This window comes from Bolinopsis microptera, chromosome 10 (genome assembly GCF_026151205.1).
Source record: "Bolinopsis microptera isolate Bmic1 chromosome 10, MBARI_Bmic_1.0, whole genome shotgun sequence".
Classification (NCBI taxonomy): Eukaryota; Metazoa; Ctenophora; class Tentaculata; order Lobata; family Bolinopsidae; genus Bolinopsis; species Bolinopsis microptera.
Window position 1 is genome coordinate 16,564,960 of NC_087081.1, and position 15,142 is coordinate 16,580,101.

The 15,142-nt window shown below is 40.0% G+C and overlaps 2 protein-coding genes across 2 annotated transcripts; one reads left to right on the forward strand and one right to left on the reverse strand.

Moving 5' to 3' along the window:
• Window positions 1–1,877: 1,877 nt before the first annotated feature.
• On the reverse strand, window positions 1,878–11,850 carry LOC134822100 (microtubule-associated protein 4-like). The gene is made up of 7 exons (XM_063832997.1): window positions 11,788–11,850; window positions 11,297–11,441; window positions 7,308–7,396; window positions 5,451–5,568; window positions 4,580–4,637; window positions 4,012–4,122; window positions 1,878–3,803 (listed from the first exon to the last, which is right to left on the reverse strand). The coding sequence occupies exons 1-7, from the start codon at window positions 11,833–11,835 to the stop codon at window positions 2,120–2,122; spliced, it is 2,253 nt and encodes a 750-aa protein (XP_063689067.1). The 5' UTR covers window positions 11,836–11,850; the 3' UTR covers window positions 1,878–2,119.
• A 1,418-nt stretch (window positions 11,851–13,268) lies between these two features.
• On the forward strand, window positions 13,269–14,877 carry LOC134821677 (uncharacterized). The gene is made up of 2 exons (XM_063832381.1): window positions 13,269–14,628; window positions 14,868–14,877. Exons 1-2 carry the CDS (start codon window positions 13,274–13,276, stop codon window positions 14,875–14,877), a joined length of 1,365 nt encoding a protein of 454 aa, XP_063688451.1. The 5' UTR covers window positions 13,269–13,273.
• The last annotated feature ends 265 nt before the right edge of the window (window positions 14,878–15,142 follow it).

Here is a 15,142-nt window from a genome sequence, read left to right on the forward strand (position 1 = left end):
GGAAACTTGTGGCGTATCTCTAAAAGTAAAACTATAATTAATATATCTATAGTTAATATGAAAATTTATGGGATTACATAAAGATTATATTTATATACCTTTGGACGGAAATTAATTGAACGCTGGAGGCCATTACGTTCATCTTAATGTCCGTTCAAATAAAGTCCGTTAATTTAAGGTCCGTCCAAGTTAAAGTCCGTTGAATTTTTTTCAAACATTTTTCCACTTTGAACTTTTTGTCCAGAATATGACAACTATGAGAACTTTATTGTGCCTTAAGTTAACGAAGGAAAGGTTCTCCTTGGTCTGCCAGAGGCACAGAAAACTCTACTAGTATATGATGTTTTCAAGGGTCACTTGGCGGAAAAAGTCAACGGAATTATGGCACTCAACAACATAGTTCATGAGTTAGTCCCCGCCAACATGACAAATTTTTTCCAGCCTCTAGATATTACGGTAAATCGTGTTGCCAAGGACATTGTCCGACGTTGTTATAGTTCATATTACTCAGGGGAGGTAATGAAACAGTGCTAGGAAAACTCCACGTGATTAAGGTTAACCTAAAGTTGTCTAAGATAAAACCACTTCACGCCGAATGGCTTGTAAAAGTTAACACTGAAATGCACGACCGGGGAAGTTTGATAAAAAAGGTTTCCATAAAGCTAGAAATCACTAATGCTTTAAGCATGGACTATTTCATGCACGAAAACCCATTTGATGAAGATGATATGTGATATTAGACACTGATCATGTACACATATCAATTGTATCTTAACATTTTTACTGCTTAACGACTGCTATTCTTACTTACTGTATAAAAATGGATTTAAAAATCATTTTCTGAAATAAAAAAAGTCAAAATAATTTAAAAAATTCGGATTTTTGATGGTTTTGAATGCCTTCTAGTTCTAGCGTTCATATTAATGTCCGTTCATAATTATGTCCGTTCATTTAATGTCCGTCCAAATAAGGTCTGATAACGTATATATTCTGTGTAGAATTATATTTATACCGGTTACAATATATAATACTATTATGTTATAATGGAAGGATCCTAGAAGTGGAAAAAGCTTCCTTTACACCTTTAGTTTTCTCCACAACAGGAGGCATGGGAGTCGAAGCGCAACGCTTGATTAAAAAGCTTGCACAAAAGATGGAATCTTCAACGGGTCAGCGATATTCAGACTCAGTTACATATCTTATTCTTAGAAAGCGCTTGCGTTTTGAGGTATTAAAGACAACAGTTATTTCGATAAGGGGGGACAGAGGGCCCAAGTTGTGACATAAACCAGACAATATTGAAGATTTAGATTTAAATATTGAGCCATTTGGCTAGAGAATACTTTCTTAGATATTTTGGAAAGTTTTTAATATTGGTAATGTTAATGAATTGTAATTGATTGATATGTAATATTTAGGCCCGTGGCCATTTTACACAATTTGTGGATTTTATATTTTATTACAATTTTACATTTTTATAGAATTTTTATATACTTATAGGGCCATTGCTATATTATGTGTATATTGTTTGAAAAAATGAAATTTAAAAAAATCCCGGTAACTGCGACTTACCTGGGGACCTCAGGCAATCATGTTCATAAACATAAAGATTAGGCGGAATGACAGACTGAGCGCGGCCCAGTAAACAAATATAGTTTAAATTAATTAAATATATAGTGTTGAAAGTGTTTTAATACTTTCAACACTACTATATAACAAATAATTTGAGATCATGAATACGATGTAGTTACATTGAAACGTCGAGTAAACTCCTTTTTCCTAATAAGAGCATTTTTATTTGTAGGTTAACAACCTACCAGGACGCGCGCCGAGTTGGACTCGTCGACGGTCCAATATATGGAACAGATATTTTACGAGTATCACCCGTTAAATTTTTATTTGTCGCAGTAACCGGGATAATTATAATTTTACACAGAATACATTACAACCATGCGACTCATAAACAATACTCCAATCCGGATTTTACAAAGATTATATACTCATACTGTACCATGTACATAATATTGTAAATGTAATTGTGTACAAATTCCGCAATTGATAAAATGGAATTCTAGCAATCATGTATTTTCTAGTGCAATCATGTATTCTCTTGTGTTATCTATTTATAATCTTCGATGGCACCGGGGAGTTCACCAAAACTGTTGGCACTCGCCGTGACATTACGGACTGGAGATGAGACATCACGGACTGGAGATGAGACATCACGGACTGGAGATGAGACATCACGGACTGGAGATGAGACATCACGGACTGGAGATGAGACATCACGGACTGGAGATGAGACATCACGGACTAGAGATGAGACATCACGGACTGGAGATGGGACATCACGGACTGGAGATGAGACATCACGGACTGGAGATGAGACATCACGGACTGGAGATGAGACATCACGGACTGGAGATGAGACATCACGGACTGGAGATGAGACATCACGGACTGGAGATGAGACATCACGGACTGGAGATGAGACATCACGGACTGGAGATGGGACATCACGGACTGGAGATGAGACATCACGGACTGGAGATGGGACATCACGGACTGGAGATGTTACATAACGGACTGGAGATGAGACATCACGGACTGGAGATGAGACATCACGGACTGGAGATGAGACATCACGGACTGGAGATGAGACATCACGGACTAGAGATGAGACATCACGGACTGGAGATGAGACATCACGGACTGGAGATGAGACATCACGGACTGGAGATGTTACATCACGGACTGGAGATGAGACATCACGGACTGGAGACGTTACATCACGGACTGGAGATGAGACATCACGGACTGGAGATGAGACATCACGAACTGGAGATGAGACATCACGGACTGGAGACATTAAATCACGGACTGGAGACGTTACATCACGGACTGGAGATGAGACATCGCGGACTGGAGACGTTACATCACGGACTGGAGATGAGACATCACGGACTGGAGATGAGACTTCACGAACTGGAGATGAGACATCACGGACTGAAGACGTTACATCACGGACTGGAGATGAGACATCACGGACTGGAGACGTTACATCACGGACTGGAGATGAGACATCACGGACTGGAGATGAGACATCACGGACTGGAGATGAGACATCACGGACTGGAGATGAGACATCACGGACTGGAGATGAGACATCACGGACTGGAGATGGGACATCACGGACTGGAGATGTTACATAACGGACTGGAGATGAGACATCACGGACTGGAGATGGGACATCACGGACTGGAGATGTTACATAACGGACTGAAGATGTTACATCACGGACTGGAGACGTTACATCACGGACTGGAGATGAGACATCACGGACTGGAGACGTGACATAACGGACTGGAGATGAGACATCACGGACTGGAGATGAGACATCACGAACTGGAGATGAGACATCATGGACTGGAGATGAGACATCACGGACGGGAGATGAGACATCACGGGTTGGAGATATGGTGTCGCGGGTTGGAGATGTGATGTCGCGGGTTGGAGATGTGATGTCGCGGGTTGGAGATGTGATGTCGCGGGTTGGAGAGGTGATATCGCGGTTTGGAGAGGTGATGTCGCGGTTTGGAGATGTGATGTCGCGGGTTGGAGAAGCTACGATGGTCTTGCTTTCACTACTATTAGTTTCAAAAGCAGGTCCCGGTATTGGTGATTTAGGAGGGATTTCGTCGGTATCATAATTATTCTTCACTATTTCAACATCAGTTAACATTTTAAGTTCCAGCTTTGAGTTGAAATAGTTTGGTGACAGTTCCTTCAAGTTTTTGCTTGGCCTGAAAAATTTAGTATTATATTAATTTACAATTAAGAACTGTAGCATTGAATAATGTATTAGTTTTATGTGTATCTGCATTCTTATGGCAATTAATTTGGAATTGAAGCTGACAGCTCTAGAGTCTATAAACAATATAATGGATTGACAACTAAAACCACTATCAAGAGATAAGGTATGAGAAGTAAAGTGGATATTGGATAACTCACTCCAGCTTGCCAGTCTTGTAGATTATATGGATTCTGTCTTCAGGAATGAGTAGTTTTAGAGACAAAATAAATGAGAGCGATTCAGCGAACATATCCTCTTTCGGGTGTATCCTGAAAAGAAGGGGGCATCACTTATTTGTTAGTATAAAGGTCCGGAATATGGAAAAGAGCCCACAGTAATCTGATACAGATGACCAGAGCATAGAGTAACATACTCGGATCTGTAGATCAAACGAGGTTGCAAGAACCAAATAATATTTTAAAATCGTTAATAGACGATAATAATATCTAATATCAGTATATATATAATACAGTAATTAATAGGCGGCAATATTATAGTAAGTAATAGGCAGTAATAATACTGCCAGTCAATCAAAGACATGCAGCGAGGGTCTTAAACGCGCGTCTCCGAAACACTAGACTGAATGAAAGAGACAGAAACTTGTATCATAAACAAGTTTATGCGCGCTACACGAACTCTTCATTTTATTTGTGACCGAAAATGGTGTTCCCTCTAAATAAGTGATAGCTGTGAATGTGAGTAACCCAGTTGCTATAGAAACAGTACCTGTACACAGTGTCGTATCCCTGGAGTTCCTCTGACTCACTGTCACTTTCCTCATTATCTGTAGAGCAAATTATCGTCAGACTTCATTTTAAGAAAGCAATCGCCTTACAAATAATTCAAACATTTTAATCTCTCACGTCAAATGGTAAACATAATATTATATATGATATATTTAAAGGACAACATATTTTAAATTCATTATTGTGACGGTACATTAGAACTAGACAGAAACAAAGTGTGAAGGGCCTGAATGCGGTAAGTATGATGAATATGTAATATTGTAATATGTGACTCTTACTTGACTCCAAAATTGCCCCCCTTAGATCGACGACTCTTGTCCGAATTTGGAGCACAATTCACATATATTATATATAACTCATTAAAACACTAAAAATCTATAACATTTATTGAGGACGTTACAGAAGGAATTAATTTAATTTAGTTTGAGGAGTCCTCACTCTCCTCACGACCAACAATAACGTTTCTCTTGTCGCTGATATGTATACTAAACATCTGGTAGGTTATTATGTTATGACGTCGTGTTTAACAGCGTCTACAGCAGGGTGTCAGAATTATTGGCGTGTTTGAAATTTTATGTGTATTTTATGATGAAATCAATATTTTTCGAGGGTCGTAACTTTACTTCTGAATATCAAAATTACAAAATTCAAAAACTGGTCTATAGACAATCGTCTGAACTTTTTCTTAAATTCAGAATTTTGTGTTGATGTACCTCAAAACCCATAATTTAGGCTGTTATTTAAAGGGTCATCCCTAATCATGATAATGAGCTCCTCTCAGAATTTACACTTAATCGATATACCTGCAGTTTTCGGACACAAGTGATGCTATCGTCAAAATCATAACTCACCTCTTATCTTGCTAAGACGAAGTCGGAAGTAGCGATGTTCGCTGTCTCCCCTCCATCTGTATCCCAATCCTTTCGGTTTCGGTTTCACTTTCACTATTCCATGGTCTGTAGTTTCACTCTGAAGGTGATAACATTTAGTTTTCATTCCATTGGATTTTATTTCACCTAATGATGTCGAACTGGTTGTTATGCATTATATGAACATAACATATTTATGTAATTACTAACCATTAAACCATGGTATCTGACTAAACAACCACGGACAATGGAATTAAAAACTCGTACGAGATAATAATTTAACCACCTGACTGAAACATGTGTCCTACTTACTAATTTAAGTAAACACATTCTCCGACGTTACTTGTTAAACAGTCCTCTTAATTTTATGGCTTAGTTTTAACTGCTGAGGTTTTACACACGTCTCAAGCCTGGTGACGTCACGTGAGGGAGTGTGACGTCACACTAACTGCCACACTAACCATCTGTTGTTTTAGTTAACTGCTGTGTTAAATGCTGAGGAAGTTGTTTTACACACGACCATCTTGTTTTAATTCTAAATGAAAAGCTCGAATAACCAAAACATCATTAATAACATTATATAAGGATGTCTTCCCTTTCTTCGTCATTATCATCAATACTCAAGAGTGTTTTTGTAAACCCCTTTTATTGCTTCTTCTTTTTAAAGAAGCTGTGCCAATTATTTTAACGTCCCATGATTTTTCAATTATTTTAACGTCCCATGTTTTTTTGCCAAAGCCTATTTTACCACTATTTTACCACTATTTTACCACTATTTTACCACTATTTTACCACTTAACTCCCTAGCATGGTATTCAACATGAAGAAGATGTTTATTTTAGCACTATTTGTTACATGTGCTGTAGCTAATGATGATGATGTACTTGTAGTCTCTTGTGAGCACAAAGGATTAGTTTACAACGCAGGGGACACGTTTAATGACGATTGCCACACTTGTTTATGCACTATGCAGGGGACAGCTATCTGCCTGGCTTGTGATGATGATAATGTCACTATCTGTAACTACAAGGAAGTGGTGTACAGCGCAGGAGACACATTTAAAGATGATTGTAACACTTGTAGGTGTACGCAGAGAGGGACGGTTGTGTGTACTAAGAGGGCTTGTGACGAGGATATAATAGCTATATGTGATCACCAAGGGGAGGATTAGTACCTTGGGGTGACGTCACGTAAAGGAGGGTGACGTCACACTCCCTCACGTGACGTCACCAGGAGTAGTGACGTCACCAGGCTTGTGACGAGGATATAGTAGCTATATGTGATCACCAAGGGGAGGATTAGTACCTTGGGGACATGTCACGTGAGGGAGTGTGACGTCACACTCCCTCACGTGACGTCACCAGGAGTAGTGACGTCACCAGGCTTGTGACGAGGATATAATAGCTATATGTGATCATCAAGGGGAGGATTAGTACCTTGGGGACATGTCACGTGTAATGACACCTGCTCAAGCATTGTCAGTTGCATATAGCTTGTTGAACTATTCTATTATTTTTCTATATGATTTTATAGTTTTATATATAATGCATGATTTTTTAATTGTTCGATGTATACTATTTTTGACAATATAAGATCGTTTGCAATTCAGTTATTATATTTTTGTTTTAATATTAATACAAATATCCGTTTCAAGCAAAAGTTTCAACTTTTCAAGTACTTTGTGATATTTAAGTTCATTCCTGGGATGTTCAGATAAAACACTGTCGAGTTTAAATTTTATATTAACAATGGTAAATTACAGGATTTTAATTCATTATAATCCCTTTAGTTGTTTTGAAATAAGCACCAAGCAATATACTTAATTTAAACATGCCAAACCTCAAGTCCTTTAGCGTAAACATAAAACATCTGATCTGTTTGCGTACTTTCTACGATGATCTTCTTCTGAAAGTCTTTTATACAGTTCTCTGAAACAAACATAAGTTGGTTTCTTACCAAGCAATCAAATTAAAGAAAAAAAAGTCGCATAGTTGAAAATTTGTTTTTATTTATCCATTATTAAAGATAACGTTAAGGCCACAGGGGGGGGGGGGTCCGAGGTCGATTTTGAGATTTTGAGATATGTTGTAGAGCTCGATCTAAATTTTCAAATGCTTTTGTCCTTACCGAAAACAAAGTTTCCTATTTGAAGATATCGCGCGTTGAATTTTGAGGTTTACCTGTAATTCTATTGTAAATGAAAACTTTAAATGAAATCGTGTTCAAAATCTATCTTCTTTTTCAGTTTATGACTTAGAACCTTGTAACGTGGCAACAATGTTCTTCAAGGTATTTTGAGTTTTTGTTATGTAACGATTTATGATATCTTGCTCCAAAGCTGAGATATGAGGTTAACCATGAGTGCGGGTTACAAAATTTAAAATGGTTAACCTCATAAAAAGAGTTAGGAGCAAAATTACAACAATCGTTACATAACAAACTTTTTAATTTATGTCAGGAACATAAGTTCCAAATTTGAGGTGAAATGGATAAAAACTCTAGGAGAAGATAGATTTTGAAGTCAAAAATTCGATGTTTTCAGGAGAGGCAAAAAAATGTTTTTTATGTTATGTGATTTTTGAGAATTTTGCCTTTATTTGTATAATTTTCAAAGTTTAACTGCTGAAATAACACAAAAACAATAAAAACAAAGCTTATCGTAGTTTTCAGTTGTAATGGCATCAATATTTCTGCCCTTCATTATCGATTTATCAAAAAAATGAGGTTAAATGAGAATTAGTTAACCTCATTTATAAAAAAAAGTAAAATAGCTACAGACAAATGAGTGGTGGCAAAGTATCCACCACAAAAATATATATTGATTCAAAGCATAATGTTTTTTTGCATTTTTTGAGGCCTCGACCCCCCCCCCCCCCTGTGGCCTTAACTGGCACTCAAACTGACACACTAACTGCCACACTAACTGCCACACTAACTGCCACACTAACTGCCACACTAACTGCCACACTAATTGCCACACTAACTATCACACTAACTACCACACTAACTACCACACTAACTGCCACACTAACTGCCACACTAACTGCCACACTGACTGCCACACTGACTACCACACTAACTGCCACACTTACTACCACACTAACTGCCACACTAACTGCCACACTAACTGCCACACTAACTGCCACACTGACTGCCACACTAACTGCCACACTAGCTGCCACACTAACTGCCACACTAACTGCCACACTAATTGCCACACTAACTACCACACTAACTACCACACTAACTGCCACACTAACTGCCACATTAACTGCCACACTGACTGCCACACTGACTACCACACTAACTGCCACACTAACTGCCACACTGACTGCCACACTGACTGCCACACTAACTGCCACACTAACTGCCACACTAACTGCCACACTAACTGCCACACTAACTGCCACACTGACTGCCACACTAACTGCCACACTAACTGCCACACTAACTGCCACACTAACTGCCACACTAACTGCCACACTAACTGCCACACTAACTGTCACACTAACTGCCACACTAACTGCCACACTAACTGCCACACTAACTGCCACACTAACTGTCACACTAATTGCCACACTAATTGCCACACTAACTATCACACTAACTACCACACTTACTACCACACTAACTGCCACACTAACTGCCACACTAACTGCCACACTTACTACCACACTAACTGCCACACTAACTGCCACACTAACTGCCACACTAACTGCCACACTGACTGCCACACTAACTGCCACACTAACTGCCACACTAACTGCCACACTAACTGCCACACTAACTGCCACACTGACTGCCACACTGACTGCCACACTAATTGCCACACTAACTGCCACACTAACTGCCACACTAACTGCCACACTAACTGCCACACTAACTGTCACACTAACTGCCACACTAACTGCCACACTAACTGCCACACTAACTGCCACACTAACTGACACACTAACTGCCACACTAACTGCCACACTAACTACCACACTAACTACCACACTAACTGCCACACTAACTGCCAAACTAACTGCCACACTGACTGCCACACTGACTACCACACTAACTGCCACACTTACTACCACACTAACTGCCACACTAACTGCCACACTAACTGCCACACTGACTGCCACACTGACTGCCACACTAACTGCCACACTAACTGCCACACTAACTACCACACTAACTGCCACACTAACTGCCACACTAGCTGCCACACTAACTGCCACACTAACTGCCACACTAATTGCCACACTAACTACCACACTAACTACCACACTAACTGCCACACTAACTGCCACACTGACTGCCACACTGACTACCACACTAACTGCCACACTATCTGCCACACTAACTGTCACACTAATTGCCACACTAACTGCCACACTAACTGCCACACTAACTGCCACACTAACTGCCACACTGACTGCCACACTAACTGCCACAATAACTGCCACACTAACTGCCACACTAACTGCCACACTAACTGCCACACTAACTGCCACACTAACTGCCACACTAACTGCCACACTGACTGCCACACTAACTGCCGCACTAACTACCACACTAACTGCCACACTAACTGCCACACTAACTGCCACACTAACTGCCACACTAACTGCCACACTAACTGCCACACTAACTGCCACACTAACTGCCACACTAACTACCACACTAACTGCCACACTAACTGCCACACTAACTACCACACTAACTGCCACACTAACTGCCACACTAACTGCCACACTAACTGCCACACTAACTGCCACACTAACTGCCACACTAACTACCACACTAACTGCCACACTAACTGCCACACTAACTGCCACACTAACTGCCACACTAACTGCCACACTAACTACCACACTTACTGCCACACTAACTGCCACACTAACTGCCACACTAACTGCCACACTAACTACCACACTAACTGCCACACTAACTACCACACTAATTACCACACTAACTGCCACACTAACTGCCACACTAACTGCCACACTAACTGCCACACTTACTACCACACTAACTGCCACACTAACTGCCACACTAACTGCCACACTAACTGCCACACTGACTGCCACACTAACTGCCACACTAACTGCCACACTAACTGCCACACTAACTGCCACACTAACTGCCACACTAACTGCCACACTAACTGCCACACTGACTGCCACACTAACTGCCACACTAACTACCACACTAACTGCCACACTAACTGCCACACTAACTGCCACACTAACTACCACACTAACTGCCACACTAACTGCCACACTAACTGCCACACTAACTGCCACACTAACTGCCACACTAACTGCCACACTAACTACCACACTAACTGCCACACTAACTGCCACACTAACTGCCACACTAACTACCACACTAACTGCCACACTAACTGCCACACTAACTACCACACTAACTGCCGCACTGACTGCCACACTAACTGCCACACTAACTGCCACACTAACTGCCACACTAACTGCCACACTAACTGCCACACTAACTGACACACTAACTGCCACACTAACTGCCACACTAACTGCCACACTAACTGCCACACTAACTACCACACTAACTACCACACTAACTGCCACACTAACTGCCACACTAACTGCCACACTAACTGGCACACTAACTGCCACACTAACTGCCACACTAACTACCACACTAACTGCCACACTAACTGCAACACTAACTGCCACACTAACTGCCACACTAACTGCCACACTAACTGCCACACTAACTGCCACACTGACTGCCACACTAACTGCCACACTTACTGCCGCACTAACTGCCACACTAACTGCCACACTAACTGCCACACTTACCATCTGCCCAGTCAGTAAGTTGAGCATGGTAGAAGTATCCCTGTCTGACCTCCTCCTCCTTGTTCTCCTCCACTAGCTCCTTATCTCTGTGTCTGATCGTACCATGCTCCAGATCCAGTAGTTTTGGAGAGTACAGTAGATGGTTCTGAGTGATCATTGTCAGATAGAGAGTGGTATTAATATCAGTAACAATGAAATGAAGCCTTACATCATAGTACGTAGTCAGGGTACTGACTGTTAATTTAGAACAATCAAATATCAGTGTTTTATTTCCTAGAAGCCTTGTCCTTCACCAATATTTCACGGTTGTGACTGAATCAGTGAGGTCGGTGAGAGTGACACAAGTCGTAATCAATTTACTGAAAGCTGTATATCCGGAGAAAACTTTCATGGAAATGGAATCAAATCTTTTTAAATGTCCTACATTTTAGGACAATTTCAAATATACAAACTCAAATGTATATATACTTCACATTGAAACATTACAATACCTCATTGCTTAAGCCAAAAGTTCGTTCTTTTGAAGCTCCGATGCCCATATCATTCTATAAAAAGTAAAATAAGTAAAGTAAATGTTAGTGTATTATTAAAAATCCCAATAGATTTTCAGTTCCTTGCATGTAACCAACATGAGAGGCAAGCAATAATTCTTTTGCTGACCAGAAAAAAGAATTTATTAGTGATTTTTTTCCATTTCACAATTTTGAAAAAATGTTAAGTGAGAAAAGACATTTTTATTATTTATCACCAATTCAATACACAATAAATAAATATATATCCGAATAAACTTGATTTAGAAGTAAATGATACAAGTATGCTAGTGTGGGTCTGACCGCCACTCACAAAGGTTACGAATGGTCGTTTTTGCATAAAAACGATAATTTTGGAGAACGAGGTAGATGGGCTTGAATATATGTCGTCAGTGCTTATTTACTTCTGTCCGTTACCATTGCAAGATTCTTTTATTAATATTATTTGTTCATGTCTCATTTCCATCCAAGATAAGAAGATATGATTGATGCGCATAAAGCTGTCTCAAAGCATAGTGCCTGTTGCACTGACCCCACTTCTTAAACGAATAAGAAATACTTAACGTGTTTGTTTAAACTGAAGAAGATGGCTCACTGACCAGCACTGTCCTTGTAGTGACACGTGATGCCCATATAAGGAGTTGTCCTTGAGTTCAGCTTCAGCAGCTCCCGAGGTGTAATCTTCCTTTATTTTGTTAGCACAAGCACGTCACAAGCACACCACAAGCACACCACAAGCACACCAGCACACAAGCACGTCACAAGCACACAAGCACACAAGCACAAGTAAGCATGTCCAAATACTACCAGATCCAACAATGAGTTTGCTCCTAACCTAGCTCTGTTGGCACTGTGTACGTTAGATAATAATATAAGTCAGATTAGTCGGTCACAGAGTCCTGGGTCAAAATTATTGATAATCAACTAATTTCTTTATCTATTATTAAGCTCAGCATCTGTCATGACACGTTTATCTCTCGGACAGGTCGGGCATGATCGTTCTTATTCCTTTTAGGGAATTAACCATCTTTTGTTAAAAATAATCTTAAGTTAAACAAAGCCAACATTCTTTAGTTTTGATTGTCAAGTTGCAGCCAAGCAAATATATTTCTTCTATTCAACCTTTTCAATTTGATTGTCGTTACAGTCTCAGTAGGTCTTGACTATTTACTCATTTTATTCTACCCCACTGAGACACTAAAAACGAGTATGCAATTTGTTTAAATATACAATCAAATAATAAATATTGGTGTATATAACACCACTTTTGACCTATTTGACCTATTTGACCTATTTGACAGCCACTTATTTTTTTTTATAATCGCACTGGTTTTTATTTTATGGGAGTGCGATTACAAAACTAAGAAATAAGAACTTTTCCCAAATTTGGACCAACAACTCAACAAAGTGGTGTCAAAAAGTCAAAATCGATTTATTTTTAGGTAACATGGGCAACAACGAATCATCCAAGTTATCTGTGACCGCAATCCCTGATTCCTATATTGCAATCTCAATATGTTTCAACTCAAAGATAAGAGTCATGAATGTGACTCCGGAGGTGAGAGAAATGCTTGTTATACTTGATCAGGAAATAGAGGCTAAATATGGATCCACTCGAGGACGTCTCATAGATTACTATGGTACTGTAAAGATGCATGTTGGGGATAAGTTTACTTTTGTTCCTCGGAAGGGTAAAAAAAGAGCTACTCTCGGAAAGTTTTTTGCCATACGTGTCCTAGAGGAAATGTACAATCTATGCTATAACCTGATTACAAGTAGTGATTTAGCAATGTATTCTGACAAATCTACTTGGTTCTTTGCAAAGGAGGCAATATCTGATGAAAACAGAGGTAAATCTAGAGTTTGCTGTATTGCTCCTGGTGGTGGACTGCGAGGCAACAAACTTGTCCTTCTGCATCATGATGAGCATATAAAACAAGCTGTTATGCTAGCTCTTGAAGATGCTTGGGCCAAAGGTGTATCAGGAACTAAGGACGTTCAGTCTTCAGGCGAAATCCTGCATGAGATTACTTTGAAAGGCACCTGGGGTTCGACTAATGAGGACGGAATAAATACTCGTAAAGCAGTTTGCAGTATAGTGGGAAGGATGGGTGAGGTAAACTGGAGACTTATCACTTCAACTAATCTGAAAGACACTGCAGACTGCTTCTTCTTCATATACGATCCAACTTTTACTGCTCATCCAAATGATTTCTGTATGCTGTCCCTGGCTAAAACGGACAGGTTGAGGTTAATTAACTGCAACCACCTTCTTGAGCCTTTGGAGACGGCTATTACTGCTGCTGGTCTTTCTATCCAAGAAAAGCTGGATTATTACGGTAGCCATGAGATAAAAATACATGGAACTCCTTGGTGTTCCTCCGATAGTGAAGCCATTGTTGCACGAAGAAGTATTTCAAGGATTATGGAAGTTTTTGGGAAAGGTGGATACACTCCTCTATACGCAATTGACATGTACCGTAGCTTGATTGACAAAGCCTCTATTCTCTTTCGGAAAGATCCATTCCCAATGAACTGTAAATATGCTTGCTTGTCATTGACCTACTTGAATACGCTTCGGTTACTTGATTTCCCCATCGATGTTGGTGTCCCATTGAGGGATTGTATCTACCAGTTCTATCCGTTTGGTGTTCAAAAGGAGGTAAATTTACCAGACTCGAACCTAGAAATAAACGTTGAGGGAAAGCCCTGGATTACTAATACTTTTTCCAAGGGTGCTAACTGCTTTCACATGAGAGCTGTATTGGGCAAAATGATGGCGGTTGCGGCCCAACATGGCTGGTATGTATCCATTTCAGGAGATATTTCGGCAAAAATTTTTGGCGAAAACCAAGATAGACATCCGATAGATGTTCATAGCATCTATTTTATGAAAATGTATTGAGATTTCAATTGTAGCTTTAAATATGTTTCAAGGGCCAACAGTCAGCCCACTCAGTTGATGGTAGAACCGTGGGTCTTTGTAGGATGTTGTAACAGGGACTCCACTTCTTTTTTTTCTTGCTAACTAAATTGCATAGGAACACTTGAGGACACTGCTTTCTTCACTCTCTTAGTCACACCAAAATATGGCTGGTAAGGTATGATGCCAGAAGCCTATACACCCAACCTCTAACGGAAAAAGCTGAGCTTTCCACCATAAAGCCCAGGAATAAGCTCTTTGTTATAACGCGCATGTTCCTACTTGGTTACTCTCATTGCCAACCATCAACTCTACTTAAATCACAATCTTTCCTGTGTCCGACCAGACTATAATATCGGCTCTCTCCGCCGATGTGTTGGGGGAACTGTGCTG

Coding starts and splice junctions, on each gene's coding strand:
- LOC134822100 (XM_063832997.1), bottom strand. CDS start 11,835: ATGGGCATCGGAGCTTCAAAAGAACGAACTTTTGGCTTAAGCAATGAG. Junction 5,569..7,307: donor TTTACGCTAAAGGACTTGAG/GTTTGGCATGTT, acceptor TATCACCTTCAG/AGTGAAACTACAGACCATGG. Junction 4,638..5,450: donor TCGTCTTAGCAAGATAAGAG/GTGAGTTATGAT, acceptor TTTGCTCTACAG/ATAATGAGGAAAGTGACAGT.
- LOC134821677 (XM_063832381.1), top strand. CDS start 13,274: ATGGGCAACAACGAATCATCCAAGTTATCTGTGACCGCAATCCCTGAT.